At 37.8% G+C, this 25,576-nt stretch overlaps 1 protein-coding gene across 4 annotated transcripts in view; it reads right to left on the reverse strand.

Moving 5' to 3' along the window:
- Nucleotides 1-25,576, reverse strand: part of SHTN1 (shootin 1) — a 109,716-nt gene that overhangs the window by 28,230 nt on the left and 55,910 nt on the right. For all 4 annotated transcript variants that reach the window (XM_005671487.3, XM_001925635.5, XM_005671488.3 and 1 more), the window contains exons 9-13: nucleotides 21,224-21,370; nucleotides 18,632-18,785; nucleotides 16,378-16,477; nucleotides 10,060-10,142; nucleotides 3,115-3,224 (exon numbers count right to left, since the gene is read on the reverse strand). In XM_005671487.3, the coding sequence (XP_005671544.2) occupies nucleotides 3,115-3,224; nucleotides 10,060-10,142; nucleotides 16,378-16,477; nucleotides 18,632-18,785; nucleotides 21,224-21,370 (594 nt within the window). The remainder of the gene's footprint in view (nucleotides 1-3,114; nucleotides 3,225-10,059; nucleotides 10,143-16,377; nucleotides 16,478-18,631; nucleotides 18,786-21,223; nucleotides 21,371-25,576) is intronic.

Consider the following 25,576-nt stretch of genomic DNA (forward strand, 5'->3'; position numbering starts at 1 on the left):
TGTTGGTAGCTTATATTATATTGACTATATTTTTTAGAATTAGGTCTACCAGCAAAGTGTTGGTAGCTTATATTATATTGACTATATTTTTAGAATTATGTCTTACGGTTAGGAAAAAAAAACACTAGACACGTTAGTGCTCCCAAGAGGCAGTTAAACAGAAAATTAGAAGTAATAGTCAAGGTAAAAGGATTCAAACGACCATCTTCTAAATATTATTTGTTACCTCTTGTTATCATCAAACATAGAAAAGATTTGGTAAACATCAGATTTCAAAGATTTAATTCCAAATTATTCAGAATGTTTTACAATACAAATTTCTTGACTCTCATTGCCAGACTTGCGCCAGCAAGTGAGGGCTGGGAAGGCAGCAGCACAGAGCAGAAAGCAAGCAACAGGGCAGAAAACCTCTCTCAGCTCCATTAGCTCCAGGCGAAGGCCAGCTTACAGAGGAGTGGCGTGTCTTTATTATTTCATGAATTTCACCACAGTGTTGAGTCAGAGCAGGGATCAGAAAGAACCCAGCTTACAGGAGAATATTAGCATCGCTGGCCAGCAAAGCGGTAAAAGACCTCAGAGGCTGTGTGGTCCAATCACCTTATCTTACTTAACGAGGAAAGTTACACCTTGAGGAAGGCTGTATCTGAGTCAGGTGTTTCAAATACAAGCCTAGTTCCCATCTGGCTACGCCATGAGCAAGATAATCTGAACGAAATTCTGGGTAATACTTGCCTGCTCCATGACACCTAAGAGTCTCTGTACATCCCTCAACTAATTTAATGGAGGGGAAATTTCGCATGCGGCCCTCAATGAAAAGACCACTAAAAAAGACCTCTGATCCTCTCTGTACCACTTCCTTTCACAAAGGATAGAGAAGAAGAAAAAAATCTGCAAGACACAGTGAAAGGAACCACTCAGGCCTCTCATTCCCAGAAAACAGGCAAGGCTAATCTTTCATCTAGAAATGGGAGGTGATTAATGGTAACCTATAATCCTTTCTGCTCAAAAGATAATAAAGGAATACGATTTCCTTCCAATTTTTAAAAAATGGACAGAAAAACTGAGAGAGGTTTGCTGCTCATGTACAAATTAGACTAAGACATTTGACTTTCACAGCCTCAGTTTTCTGTGAAATACGCATGCCATCAGTGCCAGTCAGAAGTGCCAGTCAGAAGCTCTAAGACACTAATTTTAACCATACCAGCACTGACCTCATCAAGGATTTAGGAAATACGCAGTTAAATTAGTATTCTCAAGGCAAGCTTGACTTCTGCGTGTAAGCGTTTGGTGACAAGTTGTGACTTCTGAACAAACGCCCTGGCTAAAGGCATACTCAAGAGTGCTGCCATGCCACTCAAGTTGCCTTGACTGCACACACCTTTTAAAGCCAGCATGGCAAACGCTTTATAACTAGCGAGATTTCAGGAAAGCCCTTGAAGGGAAGGGGGAGGAAGTCTGTACTGAGGCATGCGGTGACCATTTGTTTTAAAGGTTACTAACCAGGTCGTTCAGTACTATATCTACATAGCTTAATGATTACCAGCAAAAAAAACAGTTGTCCACTGATCCTTGTTCAGTTGTTTTCCAGATTTGAATTGACATTAAATAATGTGTAACTGCTGAAAGCATCACGGCAAGAAAGAAAAAGGACAAAGTGATGTTCTGAAAATGAAAGTACATACAGAACACTGATTGCTTACAATTTAAGAAGTTTTCAACAGTTTTCCTTCTGAGCTAATTTTGTTTCTTTGTGACATTGCATTTTTATCTAGTAATAGTTTGGTTTTGCTATCCAGAACAGTTGTGCCTTGTATTCCTTACTAAGGTTCTACTTAAACCCTGGAATAAATGGGTTTATTCCATTTGACCCTGTGCGTCAGAGAGAGCATTTTGTGGAGAAAAAGCCTGGAAAACTGGATGACAGTGCAAGGACCCCAGCTCCAACAAGAGCGTTCTTCACTCAGTCACCAGGCACAGGCACTGAAAGAGTCATGCCCAGCTATCTACAAACTCAGCTTCTCATCCAGTTCTACATTCTGTCTGCTGGCCTTCGGAGCACTGGCACAAGACTGAATTCCTCTCCATAGTTGGCCGAAGCTTCTATTTCACTAGGTGTAAACCTTCTCTTGCAATGGACTATTCATTCTCCCTTTCTAACCCCTTTCCATGGTCAGCCCACACTGTGACCATTCCAGCCTTGCTCAGCTATCTTGTTTGTCTGTGACAAACTGACAACTTTAAAAGCCCAGCAGAATTTCTAATGAATGGTCAAGACACCTGGGGACACTGAGGCAGTTGAAAAGGGAAGTCCTTGAGAGTAAGGAAGAACCATAAAGTTAGGTTTAAAAGAAAAGGAATCTGTTGATGATATTTTATTAGAGTGAAGAAAGAAAAAATACTTTTTCAAGGAAAATGTCAAAAACTCTATTATTGGGTATATTTAAATGGTTCAGATACACAAGGGGATGCTAGGTGGGATGCTAGGTGCTTGGCTACATCCTAGAGCTCACTGTGGTCTAGTTTAAAAGACAGATGATGACATGTATACACAGGATTTTCTCCCTGAAGTGACCCAGAATAGGTTTGTGAAATTAATGAAAACAATCATATAAATCTCATTATTTTCAAAAGTTATCTTAGGTATGTTCTGGTATTACTGTGTGATCCCCAAACCGAGCTTCCTCTCTTCCACACACTAAGATAGAAGCTTCAGGAAGGTAGGGATTTTTGTTTTTTATTTACTGCTTTATTTTAGGTGCCTGAAACAGTGCCTAGCACATAGTATATACTTGATAAACACTTGCTGAATTATACAAAAGAACCAGAATTAGAAAATAAAGGGTGTGTTAATTATCATTTGTTTGCTGCATCAGTTCGTATCAATGCCTCACTCAAGGAGATGGCAGCACCCTGCACTCACGGACTTCTATAGTGGCCTAGGTTTACTGTGGGTCAGGGTCCTCTTAACACATGCTTCATGGAAGCAAAAGATTTTATGACACATTAGGCTGAACCTAAGATACAACAGTCCTGAGGTAGCTCTCATCAAATTTAAACTTTTTACATTTGAAAAAGGAAACATCAAGACGGAAAAAGTATTTAATTACTCCATACCTTTGCCTTCGGTCTAGCTGTCTGATTTACTGGTCTGAGATGAACTCCCTTTTTAATTCTGTCCATCATCTCTTCAACAGCTTGCCTCTTGAGATCTGTGACTTCTTCAGCTATTCAAAGAACACACACAAATCATCTTGTGTTACAAGAAAACAGCTACTTCCTGTTTCTGGTGACTTAGAAAGACTGTACTATGTAATTAACCACAATCATTTTTCAGACAGTCACAAAACACCAATAATTTACTAAGGTTAACAGCTACCAGGTAGTGATATTTTTTTCCAATAAAAAAAAAATCTTTTAATAAGAGATTTGCTTTGAAAAATAAGTTATAAAATTTAAGGTCTAATCTATAGCCTGGAAATCAATATTGGCTCATCTATGTTAAACAATTAAAGTGGATTTTGTTCAATTTGTCAACAGAATGATGAGCCTGAATTTCTCCAGGTCTTTAAAAACCCCAACTTTGTACCTGGCCCCAAATAAACTATTCACCTTAACCTGAAAGATGTTTTTACAACTTACAGTACACCCTACATCAAAGAAATAGGTCTAAAGCAGAAATAATTATTTAAAAGTCCATTAGGGAATAAAAGATTAAAGAGATCTTTTTACTTGTTGAAAGAAATCCACAGTCAACAGAAGAGCAGCAAATAGGCAAAATCTATTTTATTTATTTATTTATTTGCCTTTTGTCTTTTTAGGGCTGCACTCACAGCATATGGAAGTTCCCAGGCCAGGGGTCTAGTCAGAGCTACAGCTGCCGGCCTACACCACACATAGCAACACAGGATTCGAGCCATGTCTACGACCTACACCACAGCTCATGGCAACCCACTGAGCAAAATCAGGGATCGAACCTGTGTCCTCCTGGATCCTAGTTGGGTTCATTAACCACTGAGCCACATGGGAACTCCATAAAATCTATTTTTAAACTGCCATCTTTTGTTTAGGAATCACACGGGAGGGTAACACTTAAGCAAACCTACTGATCTTTTAAAACTGTCAATGTTAAATGAACATCTCCTCAGAAAAGAAAATCATGGACTTGGAGAAGAGATTTGTGGCTGCCTGATGGGAGGGGGAGGGAGTGGGAGGGATCAGGAGCTTGGGCTTATCAGACACAACTTAGAATAGATTTACAAGGAGATCCTGCTGAGTAGCATTGAGAACTTTGTCTAGATACTCATGTTGCAACAGAAGAAAGGGTGGGGGGAAAAATGTAATTGTAATGTATACATGTAAGGATAACCTGACCCCCTTGCTGTACAGTGGGAAAATAAAAAAAATTATAAAAAAAAAAAACTGTCAATGTTAAAAGGAAACATACATCCAGAAATGACTGCAGTTAAGTAATTAAATTTGATAAACCATTTCAACTGTCTATATTGTTTAACTTTTACACTCTTTTTGCTGTAAAAAACAATAAAGCTGTTGTAATACTTGTCAAGTAGATGAACCCAACTGAGGTGAGCGGAGACCTGTTGATCAGAATAGTGAAATCTGTCTCTTGCAGAACAGCTTGACCAAAAGCACCAAGATCGTTTTGGAACACGCATCACTATGAATGCAGTTTTTGTGTTTACCTCCAGCTAACTCATTGCAGTCAATACATTTAAGGTTAAATATCTCATAAAGACTCTCCAATCGGCATCTTTAATTGACACCACATTGTGGGGCAGGCACTCGGTGAGCACTTAGTAAGTATCTACCTACTGACTGAACAGTTAATGCTTGGGCTTTAACTGGCTATCAGAAATAATTAAGCCTCAAAAGGATGGCTTCTAAGGGGAGGCAACTACATCCCTAAACGAATTCACAGTCCTGTCAGGCTTTGCGCTAAGGAGGCCTAACTCACAGCTTCTTTTGCTACTAATGTGACAGACTTCACTCTAATCCTGGGGAGCTATTCTCTTATACATGCCAACCAAGAGAACCCAGAAGGTTCCATTATCCTTGACTCTGAGCATCACAGTGATGGGATCACTGTTACCTTCATCTGTAACCTAGGTTTTCCGATACAGTCCTGATTGCAAATCGGGTGTTCTGTGATCCTCAGAAGCCACCGAAATGCTGGAAATTCACATTTTCAATATCCAAACAGCATTTTTTAGCTCCAGAAGGCAAGAAAGCATCTTTTGCCAGGCAACATGGGAGACATGGCACCAGAGTCAGAACTCACCCACCAATAAATGAAAGAAGACAAAACTGTGGGTTGGTCAATTATGTGCCCTGAAGTACCATCTTCTAGGGCAGCCTCTGCTGATGGCTCACAAAGCATCAACAAGGGGACAGACAAGAAAATGACTATGAATAGAAATTCATTCATTCATTTGCCAACTCACTCAATATCTGAATACCTATTCCACACTACACCGTGCTTTTGCTGACCCTTTTCACAATCAGAGGAAGTAAGTCCCAGATCTGTTCAAGCACCTGGTGTGGGTATGGAGTTTATTCCTGGGAATTTAAAAAATCTTCAAAAAACATTTGATTTTTCAGAGAGGCTGCCGTTTTGAGTGAGACTTGGGAAGAGCTGCACGGCAACAGAAACACTGCCTACAAACAGATTAGCACTCAGTAAGGAATGACTGAAACCCAATTAAATGCACCATACAAAAACTAATTAAGGCAGACAGATGGAGAATTATGGTCAACACCATTCAAATCTGCTGCCGCATCTAACATAGCAGGAATTTAAAGTAGTTTCTTATTTTTGCTTGCCAGAATTATAGTGATAATTCAGAGAAGTGCCACTATCTGCATTGTATACAGATTATAAACCAGGCTTTAATTTCTCAGTCTTTTTCAAATGTAAAGGCTTAATTGGTTTTAAGGAAAAGAAATCACCCTTATCAGATACCCTACTCAGGCACAATACAAGGGCAACGGCCAGGTTAGCTACGCAAGCTTTCTCTCTCACCAACCCTGTTTTTGAACTAGCAAAAAGCAATCTATATGAACTTCTGAACTATTAAGCAGTTCTAATAAATCTGCAAGAATCACCTACAGAGAGCTCACGGTATGTTTTGTAATTCTTTTCTGCAATCACGCAGTTGGTAATTGTCTCACAAAAGCATGTAATCAGGGGGACAATAGAAATATGCAGGATACTGGAGATTAAAGAAAAGGGACAAATGAAGACGACGGGTCTAATGTTATTGAACTGCCACAGGAAAATAAAATCAAATGTTCTTTGAGTTAGTGCTTCAAGGTCAGTCTTGGATCAGAAAGCTACGTGTAATTAATTGAGGCTTAAATTTTAAGACCCACTTGAAAAATAAGTTAGTTCCTCAAAAAAAAAAAAAAAAGACCCACAGACAAAACCATCACCTTATTGCTCAAGAAAACCTTTTGTTATTACCTGGAGGAAACTGAAATGAATTTCTAAATTCCGCAGGTTTTCCTTTCTCTTTCAGTAACATTTTTTAAAGGCATTAAAAAAAATCTTAAGCCACCATGATGTACAAAATTTCGAAAGAAAACACCATAGTTGAGCAATTTGAATCTGACCTAAGGTTAGGAAAATTTCCTTACCTACAATGATCATAAAAGCCTGCCCAGTGAGGATTTCTGCCCTTCAGGGTGGGAGGTACCTTTTCTTTTCTTTTTTTTTTTTTTGTCTTTTTAGGGCCACACTAGCAGCATATGGAGGTTCCCAGGCTAGGGGTCAAATCAGAGCTATAGCTGCTGGCCTAAGCCAGAGGCACAGCAATGTTGCATCCAAGCCGCATCTGCGACCTACATCACAGCTCACAGCAATACCAGATCCTAAACCCACTAAGCAAGGCCGGGGTCAAACCCACAGCCTTCTGGTTCCTAGTTGGATTCATTTCTGCTGCACTACGATGGGAACTTGCTTTTTTTTTTTTTTTTTTTTTAAGTTAACATTACAATTATTTTCCATGTTCTGGGTACTACTCTAAACACTTTACATGTTATGAGACTCAGCATTCTCAAAGCAATCCTATGAGATAGGAACTATTATCCCCATCTACAGATTAGCAAACTGAGGTAAGAAAATATCAATTAATTAATGATCTAACCAATTGATAAACAGCAGGCATTTCAGAACCTGTCCATTCTTATCAAAATTAGAGTTATTAAGGCCAAGGTATGTAGTGATTTCTTATATTTAGACCTTAAAACTACTTCTAAAGTAATTCACAGACCTTCTCTATAATTAAGTTTTCTAATGGTCACAACCTAGCAATAAAAGTTTTGCATTCATAAGTTCTGAAAAGCACACCAACTGTATAGTAAGAGCCATCATATGATGCTTTTTTTTTTTTTTTTTGGCCATTCCTGCAGCATGTAGAAGTTCCCAGACCAGGGATCAAACCCATACCACAGCAGCAACCCAAGCTGCTGCAGTAATAATGCTGGATCCTTAACCCACTGCATCACAAGGGAACTCCTTATCATGCTTTTAATCATTGTTGACTTACTTTATTTTTTAGGTCTTTTTCAGGGCCATAGCCACCACATACGGAAGTTCCCAAGCTAGGGGTCAAACTGGAGCTGCAGCTGCCAGCCTACAACATAGCCACAGCAACACCAGATCCAAGTTGCATCTGCCACTCACACCATAGCTTGTAACAACACTGGATCCTTAACCACTGAGAAAGGCCAGGGATTGAACCCACACCCTCATGGATATTAGGTTCTCAACCCGCTGAGCCACAAAAGGAACCCCTGATTTATCCTTTCAACAATTACTTTTTAGTGTGAATGATTAACAAGATACTACAAACAACTACCATACCAAACATAGCAAAAGTGTGGCTATCGTACTTATCATTTAAGGCAGTAGGATTTTAGGGTGGCTCCAGTTTAAAATCTCCTGAGCAATTTCTGTGCCAATAACTTTACTTAGACTCCCAAAGTAACAATCCAGTAGTTCAAGGATGAGGGAGAAAATGCTGCCACATTTCATGAATTATAAATTAAATATTGTTTTCATAAGGAAAACCGTATAGTTTCTAACAATGAGAGTAAGTTCTTGGATAATTTTTTTTTAATTTAAGGGTGCTATTGAGGTTGATAAGCTAATTATGTAATTTACTAAGAAGTAGAGTTCATTTTATTCTGACTGTCCTCCTGACCCTCTAAGACTTACTAATTTTCCCCAAATAAAATTTTAATCTTAATTACAATGTCAGGGAAGGCTTACAGCCAATAACCCAAGAGCAGGGCTGCTCTGCAAATTACCCAAGGCAGGACTCTTCTGAATGCTGAAAGTCTTGTGCCAAGCAGAGTATGTTTTTTAGCTGCATGGTTATGCAAAGGACTAGATTCCAAAGGGCTATAGGAAGCAGGCACAGAAAGCCAATTCATATAGATAAAAGAAGTTTGTACCTGTCTGTTCTTGAACCAGTCAAACCCACCATGCTCTGTAAATGGTAGATTGAGCAAACATGGCTGAGTTTAATTTGGGTTCTGTGGTTAAAGGCCCAACATCCAGCCCAACATTTCAAGTTTTTGCTTCTCACTGTGGCCCCATATCAAACTGCCTGGTGCTCTGTGAACGGACTCCGCACCCACCCACCTGGAGGTTCTGGTCAGCAGGAAAACCCTTCTCTTCTCTCTCCATTCCTAACTCTTCCCGTCACCCTCAATTTCTCTCTCTCCCAAGAATCACTGAGTCCTGTGAATTTTACCTCCCTGAACAGCTCCTGAATGTAGCCATTTCTTTCTATCCCTTTTGCCAACGCCCTCATCCCAGTCCTCTAACAGTCAATGAATGAGTGGGACAGTCTCCCCTCCACCACTCTTACTCCTTTATAGTCTGTTCTCTTCGCTCATTGCAGCCAGTGAGCGAAAAAGATGAATCTCATCATGTTATAGTCTTACTTAAAACTTGTACTACCTTGGAGTTCCCGTCATGGCTCGGTGGTTAACAGATCTGACTAGGAACCATGAGGTTTTGGGTTCGATACCTGGCCTTGATCAGTGGGTTAAGGATTAGGATCCAGTGTTGCCAAGAGCTGTGGTGTGGGTTGCACATGCGGCTCGATCCCGCGTTGCTGTGGCTCTGCAGTAGGTCGGCAGCTACAGCTCCGATTAGACCCCTAGCCTGGGAACCTCCATATGTCGCGGAAGCAGCCCTAGAAAAGGCAAAAAGACAAACAAACAAAAAACCTTTCACTGCCTTTAGGATAAACGTCAGAATCTGGCTCTGCCTACCTAGTAGACCTGCTCTCTGGCACCCCTTGTTCTAGTCATATCAACTTTCAGTTTCCTAACATGCCAAGATCCTTCCCCACTTTGGACCTTCAAATTGTTGCCCCTATATGGGACTTACTTTTACCATAACCTGACTTTCTAAATCCACAACTAGTCAGCTTACCTGACTTTCTAAATCCACAACTAGTCAGCTTAAAACATCACTTGCTGATACCAGCAGTCCACCTCCATCATCTCCTAGATCAGTAGTGATAATTCCTCCTCCACCATACTGATCAAAAATTGTATTTAAATAATTATGTATTAGATTGGTAATTACTTGTTTACTTCCTGTCTCCCCCGACTCAAATGTGACTTCTATGTTTTGTTCCAGTACACAGCACTGGAGTAGGCACACAGCAAGTGCTCGATAAAGTCTCAGTTCACTTGCCATCAGTTCTAAAAAGGCTTTCCCCAAATCTCTCATTTGGAATGACCTCCCTCTCTTACCTCGCCACCCAGAGTACCTCATTCTTTAATGAAAACACATTTCCCAGCTTCCCTCCCATTACAGGGACATGTGTGCATGTTTACCTGCTCTACACAGTAAACTACACGAAGGGAATGGCTGTTCTTTGGTTCATTATTATACCTGTTAAGTTCACATTTCTCCCCCAACAATGTGTTCACAGTCACAATACAACGAATGTTTGTATTGCTAACAAACTGTACCCCACCAACAACTTAAAAAGTAAACCAAGGGGATGGGGTGAGAATTACCTGTTTCTGGTTGAGCTGCCTTTTCTTTCTTAGCACCACTGCCGCTGGGGTGGGATCGCTTCCGGATCATGGACATGAGGGATCTTTGGGAGAAAGAAAAAAATTGACAGGAAATTAGTGTATGCCTTATGATCCAAGAAATAAAATGTACAGATTCTAAGTGATCAGTAAAAATCCAACTCTTCTCCAGGTACATGAATATATAGCTAGAATTTAAGTAGCTTACTTTCTACCTTTAATAAATTATTAAATTTTTCATCAATTTAATGAAAAGAAAGATGTCTCCTCCATTTCTGTGTGAAACCAAATTCATTACTGAAAGAAGGCAGCTGCTAAGATTATTATTAATATGATGCAGACATTTGCAAAGTGAAAAAGATACAGAAAACTTTTCAAGATCCATATCTAAAATTCAGAAACAGCTATCTATGTATGTTGAAGGAGAGGAAAGGATGAAAGAATGAGGGGATGTTTTTGGTAAATATCTATTTGTGAAATATGGGCATAAAAAACACCTGAATCTGCACAATATAGACCAGATATGTCAGGGATAAAATATATTTTGACCACCGTCTCTCCGGTCCATGTTTTAAATTCCAAGTCATGATAAATTTGACATTAAAATTAAAAACCTCCACATATTAAAAGACACCACAAAGAATTAAAAGAAACCCTACACATCAATGAGAAAAGGCACAACCAACAGAAAAATGGACAAAACCAAGAAACTCCATGAAAAGGATGTCCAAATTTCCAACACATATAACTAAGGTGCTCCACTTTGTTATCAGAAAAACACAAACAAAAGCCACACTGAGGTTTTACTACATACTCATCAAATAGGCAAGACATTTTAAGTCTGATATCAAGTACTGGTTGGTATGTGGAGTAATAAGAACTCTCAAATTGAAGAAGGTGTTATAAATTGACATCACCATTGGTCTGTCTGTCTGTTTTGATACCAGTACCACACTGTTTTGATGACTGTGGCTTTGTAGTATTTCTTGAAGTCTGGGAAAGTTATGCCTCCTACTTGGTTTTCGTTTCTCAGGATTGCTTTGGTGATTCTGGGTCTTTTGCTGTTCCATATAAATTTTTGGATTGTTTGTTCTAGTTCTGTGGAAAATGTCATGGGTAATTTGATAGGGATTGCATTGAATCTGTAGATTGCTTTGGGTAGTATGGCCATTTTTACAATATTGATTTTTCCAATCTACCAACATGGAATATCTTTCCATTTCTTTACACCTTCTTTGATTTCTTTGATTATAGTTTTATAGTTCTCAGCATATAAGTCCTTTACCTCCTTGGTCAGGTGTATTCCGAGGTATTTAATTTTGTGAGGTGCAATTTTAAAAGGTATTGTATTTTTGTATTCCTTTTCTAATATTTCATTGCTGGTATACAGAAATGCAACTGACTTCTGAATGTTAATCTTATATCCTGCTACTTTGCTGAATTTATTAATCAGTTCAAGCAGTTTTTGGGTTGAGTCCTTAGGGTTTTCTATGTATAGTATCATGTCATCTGTGTACAGTGACAGTTTTATCTCTTCTCTTCCTATATGGATGCCTTTTATTTCTTTTGTTTGTCTAACTGCTGTGGCTAGGACTTCCAAAACTATGTTGAATAGCAGTGGTTAGAGCGGGCAATAGAGAACCTGGAAATAAACCCTGACACCTATGGTCAATTAATCTTTGACAAGGGAGGCAAGAACATAAAATGGGAAAAAGAGTCTATTCAGCAAGCATTGCTGGGAAACCTGGACAGCTGCATGCAAAGCAATGAAATTAGAACACACCCTCACACCATGCACAAAAATAAACTCAAAATGGCTGAAAGACTTAAATATAAGACAGGACACCATCAAACTCCTAGAAGAGAACACTCTCTGACATCAACATCATGAATATTTTCTCAGGTCAGTCTCCCAAGGCAACAGAAATAAGAGCAAAAATAAACCCATGGGACCTAATCAAACTGACAAGCTTTTGCACAGCAAAGGAAACCAAAAAGAAAACAAAAAAGACAACTTACAGAATGGGAGAAAAATAGTTTCAAATGATGCAATGGACAAGAGCTTAATCTCTAGAATATATAAGCAACTTATACAACTCAACAGCAAAAAAGCCAATCAACCAATGGAAAAATGCATTCTCTGAGAGAAACACCTGCTGATATTGTTCGTACTTTTAGCCCCCTCTAATGATGCAATCTAAGCCAGTATTTTTTCAAAAGGATACCAATAACACTAACTTTAGAACAGGCATATGGAAGGCATATGGAAGTTCCCAAGCTGGGGGTCTCATCAGAGCTGTAGCCACCGGCTTATGCCACAGCCACACTGTGGACATTCATAAAGTGGAATATGTACCAATGAATATGAAGGAGCTCTGGCTACATAAAATAACATGGATGAATCTTACAAGACAATGTAATGTGAAAAGAACAAGACACAAAGGAATACACTAAAATTCAAAGTATGTAACGAAAATAGACCACATATGTATTTATAGTTGTTTATGGATAAATATATAGGCAAAAACTCTTCTCTTTAAAAAAAGGATAAAAGAGTACCAGCATTATTCTACTGGATGGTGATTACATGAATATTCACTTTATCTTATTTTTAAACTGTACATAACTTTGTGTACTCTTCTATATATGTTATCATCCCTTCCTAAAAAAAGTTCCCCCAAAATGAATCAAGAACCCTTAAATTCTTTCAACCACAGTAACAATATCTTCAGTGTGGTAAACTGGATTTGACAAAACAGTCTTGAGGAAGACACGCTGGGAAGCTAGCAGTAGAGGGTAAAAAAGGCATAATGTTGCCTCTACAAAAAGAGGGACCGTATTATTCGCTCTGAGGACAGAATAACTCGATGGTCCTTAGCCATTACCATTTTTAGAATCTTTTTTCTTTTTTACTTCTCACTTCTATCTTTGGTTATATCATCAATTCCCTCTGTAACTGCCTTTTCTGAAATTTCTCCAACACACTGAACACTCTCCCACAAAGCACAGAGAGAAAAAAAAGCACGACATCCTGCTCCACCAGGACTTACCAACTGGGAAATGATCATCACTGAGCTTTTGACTTTGTCTCGTTCATCTTCTTTGGGCTCATGGTGGCCCCAAATGGAATTAAATTGTTGTCATAAAAGTTAGGACTTCTAATTTGCACAGAAAACTTTAAAATAAGCACATTTTATTTCATAAGTTGGGAGGAATGAAATAATGCAAACTTAAGTTTTTCCATTCTGCCAACTGAAGGCAGGAGTATTCAATGTCTACTTAATATTTCATAAAAGGAGCCTTGGGAGGGCTCTCACTAATCAGACGCCTCTCCTCACCTTCTCACAACACTTTGTAATGGCCCCACCTCTGATTCTGAGAGGAAATTTGGGAGTGTACATTATTGTACATAAAGATTACAAAGAAGTTATTTGTACTGCTTAGAGTATTTGTATATATTTACACATGTGAACTAAGAATATATGTTCATCATTGTAAACCACCTAAGAGATGAGAGAAAGTGTTAGCTTTAAATGTTCTGAATTGAACTATAAGTTGAAGACTGATATGGTGCCCAGAGGGAAATTATCTGTAATAATAATATTAAAAAAGAACCATTGGTCCAGACGGTAATTAGATTAGAGAGGAAACAGGCAGTGTGGGTTTCACAGGACAGATGAGAAGACCAGGACAAGGCATCTGGGACCAGCCAACCAAGAACTCTGCCTAAAACTGTCCTGCTTCACAGCCACTTCAAGTGAAGGGACAAAAGCTTCCAGCTAAGTGTCCCCCAATGATGGAACAGCTCAATGGAAAATATTCACCCTGAAATTCTTCAAGAAGTGTTCTTCACAGCCCCATGATGCTTAATTTTATGAATCAACTTGACTGGGCCATGGGTACTCAGATATATGGTCAAACATTATTCTGGGTGTTTCTGCAAGAATCTAGGTAAGATTAACACTTAAATAGGTAGCCTGAGTGAAGTGGCTTGCCCTCCCTTAAATAGGATGGGCCTCACCAATCAGTTGAAGGCTTGAAGACAACAAGAGTGACCCTCCCCCAAGTAAGAGAAAAATCCCTCAGGTCTGACGGCCTTGAAACAAGGACATCTGCTCTGTCCTGCCTTCTGACTCAAGAACCCTGACTAATAGGCCCTCTCCTCCCCAGCAAAGCCACACCTGGCCAGGACCTGTCCTTTCATCAACCCTGCTACAAAACCTTTTTCCTCTCTCACCTCTCTCCCATCTGTCTTCTAGGTTAAAGGAGCAGGAAGAGGGGGAAAGCAAAAAAGCCACTTAAAGCCAAAGGCCTTCCTCTCTTTTTTCCACTTTTACTTCTATCCATGATCTATATCAGAAACAAAGTTGGAAAACCTTGATTACTGGATTCAAAGTCCATTGAAACTCAATGCATATGCAAATATATTTCTTTGATAGCGAAGTACTCCTTACCAAAAAAATCTTTCTACTGAGAAATTATGTCTTGTATTATTTAAATTTATCTAAAAATAAAAATCAGTCATGTTATTCAATGAAAAATTTCTTTAACAGGACTTATAAAATATGAGTTCATGTTTTTTTCATAGTCTGAATCCTACATTCATTTCTCAGTATAACTGTAGGGAGCTTTTTGGGAAAATATTCTATTTAGGTTGTACTTTACTTTTAATTCCAAGAGCTCTCAAGATTTCTGAGAGTAAAAATTAAAGGCCAACAGCAAAATTATAATCACTTTTTAATACTTGTCCTTCCTCACAGACAGAAGTGACCTTTCTGATCAAGCTCAAAATTCCAGACCTTAGAAAAAGATCAAAGTGATGAATTTCCTATTTTAAATGTCAAATTCAGAATATCTCCTACAGATTTAGCTACCCAGCAAAGAATGAATTTAAAATACCTGAAATTCTTTCAATTGACTCTTGGCTTAAAGTAGATTATGTCATACCCTACTCAGTAAGGAAACTAATGAGAATCTTTTTAAAAGGCAAAGATCCATTTTCATAGTCGTGTGGGAGGAACACGCTACACATTCTATTCAGATGGATCAGCAAACGTGCAAAGTATGAATAAATGGCCTCTCTGTGTGAAGGGATTAAACAAATCACATGAGTTAATGAAAGGTAAAAATCTAGCAAATTTTTAAACTCTATTTGTTCTAGAATAAATTAAGTGGCTAACATGATGACAGGAGAAGGTAAACTGTTACGGTGGCAAGTAGGTTGTCTTACGTATCTGGACAGTGAAACGAAGAACCACAAAGAAGGCAAAAGTTGACTCTAGATCTCCCGGGGTGGGTATATTGTGTTTAACTCAGGCATGTGACATCAATAAGTCACTCAGAGCAGAAAAAGTGAATTTTTTTGTCTGCATATATGATTTTTTGTCATAAAAATTTAAACATAATATTTCTTCTTCTTACTAATGGAAGGTTCCTCTCTCAGAATTATTGAAGGTTTATATGAGGTTAGAGGTAAAAAATAATTAGTACTTTTAGTTTAATTACTAGTTTATAAACAATTAGCGCCATAAGACTTGTTAATTCAGTAATTATATTTTATTATTTATTTACTTATTTATTTTTTGCTTTTTAGGGCCGCACCCACAGCATATGTAGGTTCCCAGGCTAGGGTCCAGTCGGAGCTACAACTGCTGGCCTACGCCACAGCCACAGCAACATCCAAGCCGTATCTGCGACCTACACCACAGCTCATGGCAACACTGGATCCTTAACCCTCTGAGCAAGGCCAGGGATGGAGTCTGCAATCTCATGGTTCCTAGTCAGATTCGTTTCCGCTGTGTCACGATGGGAATCCCAATAATTTTCTTTTTTAAATAACTGCACAAACCAGAGCTTTTCAAATTCATATTAGTGAAAGAAAAACATGAATGCATTCTAGAGAAGCTCAAAATTCCTTGCTCTTCATCGAAGGAAATTCAATGAGGTAGACTGAAGTTTTAAAACTGAAGTATCGAGAAGTTTTTTTAAATGTCTACCTCTTTGGTTTGGAACATCCACGTGAAACTCCAACATCTGCAACAGAATACTGTGGGCCACAAGATGTCTTTGTCAGGTGTTTAAGGCCCTTTCTATATATATTACAAGAGGTGAATAATACATTGGCTTTCAGAAAATGCATTCTCTGAGAGAAACACCTGCTGATATTGTTCGTACTTTTAGCCCCCTCTAATGATGCAATCTAAGCCAGTATTTTTTCAAAAGGATACCAATAACATGAACTTTAGTTTCCCTACGAAGGAATAATATTTGCTGCAGAATGGTCTTCCCAGATGTGCTTACCGGATAGGATTGGGGGGAGGAGGGGGAAGTGGTGGTGGAGGAGGAGGTGGTGGAGGTACTGAATTCTCAGACTGGTTCACTCGTTTCTGGAGTTCATCAACTGCACAGAGAGCAAGCATTCAGAAAAGAGCTGAAATAAGCAACTTGACAACTTATTTACATGTAAAGGAAAAAAACAACCTCTCTCAAAATCAAATTCTTCTATTAAGCTAAAGTTAGAAATTTCAGTATGAAACTGCAGAACATTTTAAAACTTTTCAACATCCAGCAAAAGAGGCCTTACGTATGTTATAAGTAACTGTTACCATCTTTTTGCTGTATATACAAACTATGGAAAAGGAAAAAAAAAAAATTAAGACAATGGCTGGACAGGTGGGAAGTAAGAATTGAGTAGGTTGAAGAAACATCTGTTAACAGAACACACTACTCAGATACTAAGAAATCATTAATACTTGATTTCTAAAGTGTACAGACCAAGAATTAATTTTAAAGATGACAGTGATGAATTTTAATAGCATACTTTCCTCTCTACTTACTTTCCTTCAAAAACTACAAATCTTAGAGCTCATGATTCTAACCAGACTTAAGACTCTCAAATGTTTAATTCAGAAACTTTTTGCTCTCTTGAAGAGAATTCTGGAAACACAATGTATTCTTTCAATTCATTCAAGCCATTAATTTCACCAACAATGAAAGAGAACATGCTTGGTGCTGTTCAAGTCACAGTTTCTGACTTCAAGAAGCTCAATTTAAATGTTTATCACAAGGTGAATACCTCTAATTGGGCTCTAATGTGCTACAGGTACTGCACGCAGGAACAGCTCTCCCTCTCCACAGCCATTCCACTTTCTAGGACTGTCTTTACCCTAAGAGTCTGTCCATTTGTTTTTACTCTTAACACTAAGTAAGCAGTAAGTAAGCAGTGGGCTCTCCAACATCAAGAATCCCCTAGATGGAGTTCCCGTCGTGGCTCAGTGGAAATGAATCTGTGTAGCATACATGAGGATGCAGGTTTGATCCCTGGCCTCGCTCAGTGGGTTAAGGATCTGGCGCTACCGTGAGCTGTGGTGTAGGTCATGGACGTGGCTCAAATCTGGCATTGCTGTGGCTGTGGCATAAGCCGGTGGCTACAGCTCTGATGAAACCCCCAGCTTGGGAACTTCCATATGCCTCAGGTGTGACCCTAAAAGACAAAAGACCAAAAAAAAAAAAAAAAAAAGTATCCCCTAGTTATTTCATATGCATATGTCTATTTCTCCAAAGGGAGTTTGGTTTCTTTTCTTCTATATTTCTTATAGCACCCTAGGCTATTGGGTATGGGTGGGTACACATACAGCATATGCTAAATAAAACATGTTCAAAACCAATCTCGAGTATCTCTAGCGTGTGTCTCATTTACAATAAAGATGGCTTTTGCTACACACTACCCTGACAGTCACTAAAAAGAATGGACTATTTTCTTCATTTTCGATCAATGTTTTTAAAAATTGTAATTAATTTTCATTGTGGATTAGAGGTATTTTTAATATTTTTTAAAGGAAGAGAAGCCTACTTGGTTCTTCTGTACAGATTTCAAAATTCTAGTATAAAATTAACCAAAAAATTCTAAAGTGAATATTGAAGCTGTTATAAAGGGAACGACCTGCCTCCTTAAATTACCTACCTTCCAACAGAAACTTATTACTTATCCCTGTGTAGAAATCCAACTCACACATTCCTGTTAAGCCTTCTAAGACTGAATGAATAAATCCTTTAAATATCCCCTGGTGTTTTAAAAGTTTTTCCATTTAATATATATATTGTTGCCCATTTTATTGTTAGGTGTGAAAAGTATTATTTCGTGTGTATAATTAGACACCAAAAATGAAGCCAGTATGAACCTAAAAAGTTTCTTTTTAAAAATGCACCCTAAAATGAACAAAATAAGTATTGAATGAACATTCCTCTCTGAAGCCCTGAGAAAAGCTGAAGTCTTGATCTTCCAACATTAATAGTATCTCTTCTGTCTCTTAATGCTGTTATGTGATACTCACAAAGGCTCTGAGTCCAAAAAAGAAGCCTAAATATTTGCAAATCACTTGATTACAGCGGCTATTCTATTGAATTGTGACAGAAATGAAGGAATTTAAAACAAATCTTGGTATTTTTCTATAGAATTCAGGAAATATTCTGAACCAACTATATGCCAGGTTTTTACTGGTCATGAGAGATTCAAATTAATAATAAGACATAATAGCCTACGCAATGCTTTTACCGGAATGCTTTAAATTTCTAGCTTTCTCCTCGGAATTCTGATATTTTAATTCCAATTCTTTTTTATCTTCTTCTAGAAGCTCCAGCTGCTGTTTGAGGCTGTGTATCTCTTTGTGGAGAGTTTCATTTTGTAGCTGCTCTTCTAATTCCTTGACCTATAAGTTATAAACAGACATTTATGGGGTGATACAGTTTTTCCTCTGTCAAGGAAAATAAGAAGAAAAAGAATGTTTCTCTTTTACTTTGTATTTAATAGCAAAGAGAGTCCAGTCATCTTAAAAGCCACACAAATTCTGGGATACAGATTATACTTAAAATCATTATCAGCCATGAGATTCAATATAAACTTACTGGAGACTTATGAGCCAGATAATTTAATGTTTAAACATGATTCAAAAAAGTAAAATAGTCATTTAAGTAAAAAACTTCATTTAAAACAGATTAATACTTTTGTGCCCATTTTTAAGAGAAAAATTCAGGTATTATGAAAAAGACTCGGGGAGGGCAATTTGGTCACAAATATATTTTTAAAAATAAGAAGAAAAAAAGGTCTAACTCAATAATACTTTTTCAGAATTTGTTTTAAAGAAATAGCAAGACAAAGGTTCAAATATATTCATTAAAGTGTTCTCTGTAACAGGGAAATTTGGAGATAACTCTAATGTCCAACGATATTACTGATTTAATAAATAATGGAGTGGTCATTAAATGAAATACTATACAACAATTTAAAGTCACATAGTTCATGATACACTGATAGGGGATGATATATTACCAACTGAAAAAAAAACAGAGCGATATGCCTGGTATGATTCCATTCAAACTGTATCCATAAAGTTATATAATTACATAAAGTTTGTATATGCATCCAAATATGGGATTCTCAGGTAATCTTAATTTTCTTCTTTAATTTTTTCTGTATTGTAAAAATTTATTTACCAGAAGAGGCAAAAGATGTTTTTATAATCATCAAAACAACACAGCTGTGTTTAAAAGATTGCTGAATCTGCAAGGGACCTTAGAGACCAGTAAGAAATATTTTCAACCACATACATTAAAGACTATTCAGAATATGGAGTTCCCGTTGTGGCTCAGTGGAAACAAATATGACTAGTATCCATGAGGATGCGAGTTCGATCCCTGCCCTCGCTCAGTGGGTTAAGGATCAGTGTTACTGTGAGCTTCGGTGTATGTCGCAGATGTGACTCGAATCCTGCATTGCTGTGGCTGTGGCGTAAGCTGGCAGCTACAGCTCCAATTCAACCCTTAGCCTGAGAATTTCCATATGCCATGGGTGCAGCCCTAAAAAGCAAAAAATACATATATATATAATTTTATATGTATTATAAATATATGTTATCCAGAATAATTTTATAGCATAATATAACAGGTTTAGAAGTACTGATTGCTATAATTTCATTCATAACTTTTATCTAATCTTTAGTACCTCTCCCCCTACCCCAACAAGGTACATATACAACAATTTAGTTCCATACTTCAACACAATTTCATAAGTTCTTAGCATGCATTATTCCCTAAGTGAATTAACTACAAGAAGTGGAACTTTTCGGAACCAAAATATTCTAACATAAGTTAAATAAAAAACATTCTTTCATTCTCTCTTTATTTGAAAAGGTTATTTCCTGTATATGGGGACCAAAGAAGAAGAAAAAAAAAAAAAAGAAAAAAATGTATCCTATTCCCCAGGCTTCTTTCCCAGGGAAAATCAGTGTGACCACCTACTCATCGAGAGGTTCTCCACACACACGCCAACATTTCTTACTGAAGAAAAAAAACATTAACTTTGCCTCACAACCAACTCTGTAAAATTCTAGGAAATTCCAAGGATTGAATGTCAATATTGTTGCTTAAAAAGACCTCGACAGGTGATAACAAATGGCAGCTAACAGCCTTTCCTGCTCAAACTAGGTGCACGGTAAGCAGTATAAATATTGATGCAATCTTCTTAAGTGGTTTCATTAGTTGGATAGGCTTTGTTCCACCTCTTCGCCTCTCTGCCTCCCTTTCTCACCCATCAGGATGACTATCCTTTCTGCCCAGCACACAGGGGTAGGCTGTGTCAGCTGGAATAGCTCTACTCAAACTGAAATAACCACTTAAACACAGACATTTGTGCAAGTTTACAAAATCAGAAATTTTCTCCAAGCAAACAATTACTATGAACACAGACTCTTCCTCTCTCTTTGAATAAAACCGATACCCCTCCCACCAGCTCTTTGAGACCAATACACAGTACACTCTGTGAGTGTACTTGCAGTCTCCAGAAAACAATCAACTGATAGATTTCCAAACTGCATTATCCAAGCTCTCTTCGAGGTGTCTCTTTCCCTCACTTCTCCCGACCTTTCAGATAGTTTAAAGGAACATCATAAATTTACAACAGTGTGCTATACATTTAGCTGACTACTAAATTAAATTCATTTGGTAGGTGTTTTTTTTTTTCCCTAAAAGGTGAAAAGACTGTAAAGACTTCACAACTTAGGCAAAATCCTGGGACGATGAGGGATTGAACTGACTCCTCTCATTTTAAGTATGTGTGTGTATATTAAAACTCCAGAAGACAATCTGTTACCTTCTGTTGATGCTGAATTCTCTCTTCTTCAAGGAGCTGGATGAGTTTTGCATTTTCATCTAAAGCTTTTAAAAGCTGCTGGTCAGGAGCAGAACTCTGCAGTAGAAGGTGGCTTTGTCTCTTTAGCTTGTTTTGTTCAATAAACATCTGCCAAAGTTAATTACAAAAATGTGTATACCAATCCTTCTCACATATCTCCTCAAATGAAATTTGAGCAAAAGGAAAAAAGTTTGTGGAGTTTTTACTAAAAAGTTAAAGGAAATTTCTGGATTGTAGTATAACAGTTTTAGAAGGAATGATGGCTATGACTTTATTTGTAACTTTTATACAATCTTCAGAACTTTTACCCTTGTATCAGCACAGTATATATACGATAGCTTAGTCTTACACTGTAGCTTTTAATATTTTGTTATTGCTTTAGAATACATTGATTAACAGTAGCAGCTAATATTTATCAAGAATTTATAACAGGTATTCTACTAAATATTTTATATACATTATTTTAATCCTTACATTAACCCTGAGTTAAGTGCATCGGCTATGAAAAGCTAAAATGTACTAAACACTATGTGATAGATACGGTAGCAATCATTTTACGTACATATTATCTAACCCTAAGGACACAGCTGTCAAGTAGACACTATATCTCACTTTTACTAATAACGTAACTGAGGCTCAGAGGGGTTAAGCATCTTTCCAAAAGACACATGTAAGTGGTAAGATCAAGATTTAAACACAGGAGTTCCCGTCGTGGCTCAGTGGTTAATGAATCCGACTAGGAACCATGAGGTTGCGGGTTTGATCCCTGGCCTCGCTCAATGGGTTAAGGATCTGGCATTGCCGTGAGCAGTGGTGAGGGTCACAGACGCAGCTCGGATCCCATGTTGCTGTGGCTCTGGCAGAGGCCAGTGGCTACAGCTCTGATTAGACTCCTAGCCTGGGAACCTCCATATACCACAGGAGTGGCCCTGGAAAAGACAAAAAAAAAAAAAAAAAAAAAAGATTTAAACACAGATGTGACCGATTTACAAGCCCAAGCTCTTAATCACTGGTTAATCTCCTTGCTCTACTATTTCCTAGACCTAAGGTTTTGTTTTTAACCACTTAGTTTTCACCCAGTGACGAAACAGTTAACAGTAGGAAGGGAAAGAGGAGAATGGAAAAAGTATATTAATATTTACTAAGCATTTTATTTGACAATTTACATACATGATTCATTTAATCATCACCACTTTACACGACTGAAAAAAACATTATTTTCTAGTCACCTCATTTCATTTTCTTAATACCCTACATAAGGCAGTCAATGAGTGATTCCAAGCATGAAATATTCTACAAATTCTGAAATTAGGCCCATCTTACAATAGAACAACATTTCCAAGTGAACTTTAATTCTTCTTCCATCTGACTCCTCATTTCTGTGTATGAACAGGTACGGAGATAGCATGAGTGGATGAGTGTGTGCATGTGCACAAGTGCTGGGCTAGAGAAAAGTGAGACCAGAGGCAGCCACACACTAGGGAAGAATAATCAGTACTCTCCCATGCTATCTCTTTTTTGTGTGTCTTTTTAGGCCCACACATGCAGCCTATGGACTTGCCCAGGCTAGGGGTCAAATTGGAGCTGCAGTTGCCAGCCTACACCACAACTCATGGCAATGCCGGATCCTCAACCCACTGAGTGAGGCCAATGAGACCAGGCATTGAAGCCAGGTCCTCATGGATACTAGTTTGTTTTGTTACCGTTCAGCCACAACAGGGACTTCTATATTCCATCATATTATCTTAAATTTGAGACCAACGGTTTAATTGAAATGGGTTATTTCAGATAACTTATTAATTTCTTTTTTTTATACAATTTTCCCTCTTAAAACTTAACTGGTTGGAGTCCCTTGCTGGTGTCTTAGAAAATATCTCAAAGAGTCAACGAGAAAGGCCAAGAAATGATACCTAAGTAAATGAGATGCTCTGGCTTTTCAGTAAGTGAGGCCTTTCACCAAGAGAGCCCAGAGTTCAGTAGCAGGCAGAGAGGCAGTTGTCAGTGGGGCTGACCAAGACAGAGGTGGGAGCTGGGCAGTAAGACAATGTCGGCACAAGCAGACTGTCAATGCCAAGGGCGGCTTTATTACTCTCCCTGCAATGCTTCTCTGCGCTTTGGTTCTCTCTTGGGAAAAGGGATAGTTCTCCTTTTCCATGTAGCACTCAGGTACTTTACATGATTATAAATTGTCTCAACTCTGTTATTTTGGAGAGAAAAAAATAAAGATTATGCCTTAGGGATGTTAATAACATGAATTTCTTTTGCAAAATCCTGTAACAATCTCTAAATTGCAATACAAGAAGAATATACAGAAAAGAAATCCTTTTCAATAATAATGGTCACTTGAAAAATATTACCCATGAGACAACCTTTTATACACTTTAAGAGAAATTTCAGTTACCAAACACTAATGAATTTGGTTTTTAGCTATGGTAAGAACTTGTTGGTTAGACAAGTTCATTATCAGACAAATAACATCACTGGTATCAGTATTTCTGAGAAATTTCCTAAATCTTTTCAAAGTACGAGAAGAAAATATTCTATCATTAATATATAATTATTTCCAAAATAACATTAAAACATCATAATCTGAGTTATCTGGAAAGAAATGATTACATAATATCTCATAGTGTGTTGGGACTATGTGCTGAAAAAGGTATCCACACCTTTAAATAGAGAAAAGAAAAACTACACAGCAAAAAGAAATGTACTGAAAAAGTACAAGAAAGTCATCAAAAACTGAAATTACATTATAGAAATACAAAAACAACACAGTATGAAGACTTACTTCTTTGTGGGAGATTTTTTTTTTTTTTATATAATGATCTTTATTTTTCCATTATAGCTGGTTTACAGTGTTCTTGCTTTTTATTTTTTTTGGCAGCACCCATGACATGCAGAAGTTCCCAGGCCAGGAATCGAACCCGAGCCAAAGCAGTGACAACACTGAGTCCTTAACTGCTAGGCCACCAGGGAACCCCTGGTTTTAGATTTTAAATGGACAAGTGCGAGCAGAAGTAAGGAAGAAACATTTCATTTTAAATTTACACACTTGAGAATTATTTGTATTTTTACAAGGTATATATCTTCCTTTTGTAATTAAAAATGTAATATAAATTAACCTTAAAAATTGGTTTCTAAGGCTCTGTGTTGTACACTCCAACAGGCAGTGATCTCATCTGCTTTCTTTACTATTAATACATATTCCCAATATCAGAACACTGTCTCGCTTAACAGATGTTTGCTGAACACACTAAGAAACAAAATGCAAAAGTTGTACTCCTCTGGTTAAACTAAGTTATGCACCAACAGCCGTTATCTGTTGAAAATCTGAGAGTCTGTAAAGCCTGCAAAAGGGAAGGTATCCTAGTTTTAATCTAGCTTTGTATTTTCTTCTCACTATTGGGTAGATCAAACCTAGATATTGTAAAATTATTGAGCACAGCTGCAAATACTTAGGCTACCAGGAATATGACCACCGCTGCTCTTGCTCTCCTCCTCACACTGCTCTCTCCTCATTCGGGGTTCATGTGTGAGCATCCCTGTTTCCAGCATTCACTACAAGGTACACGCATACTAAATCATTCATTTTCATATTCTTAGAGGAATCTTCTTCCATCTGTCCTCTCTGCTACTGCATGGCCTTCAAGTTTTTCTTTGAGCTGCTTTGTATTCTAACATCATTCTACAAAGAACAGATGGAAAACTGAAAAATGTCTCTCAAAATAAGACCTTAGCATTCAGGTCAAAATCAGCCAACCTTTTCAGCTCTGCAGTGGAGGCATCCTCACATTATCTCTACTTTCCCTCCCCCTCAACCATTTATTTAACTCCATCATTTATATGCGGCAGCTTTTTCCAAAGGGCCCTAACACACTTCAATCTTTTTTCTCCCCTCCAAGACATAAGAAAACAATATTTACTCACCTTTCATTAAATTCTCTGAATAAACTGAATCATAATATTTCACATCAGATCTTCTGGGACCAAACCTTTTATAGAGTTCATTGCTAGCACAGTTACATTCAAACACAGAAAAATTCCTGCACAAAACCATAATCTAATTTTCAAATGTCATCCCCATAACCCCACGCTCTGTCTTCCTTCTACATCTTAGATGCGTCCACCTAGGAATGAAATACATTCTCTTAGCTACTTTCCTTGAACCTACAAGATGCACACAGATTCAAAATATTTATACATGATGGAAATCTCATGCAGATCAGCTCCACATCATAAGCTCTTACAGTTCAGGCAACTGGTACCTCACCATTTCCCTGGAAACCAGTCCCTGAGCCACGGAATACCCAACGA

Source organism: Sus scrofa, chromosome 14 (assembly GCF_000003025.6).
Source record: "Sus scrofa isolate TJ Tabasco breed Duroc chromosome 14, Sscrofa11.1, whole genome shotgun sequence".
In the NCBI taxonomy this organism is placed as follows: Eukaryota; Metazoa; Chordata; class Mammalia; order Artiodactyla; family Suidae; genus Sus; species Sus scrofa.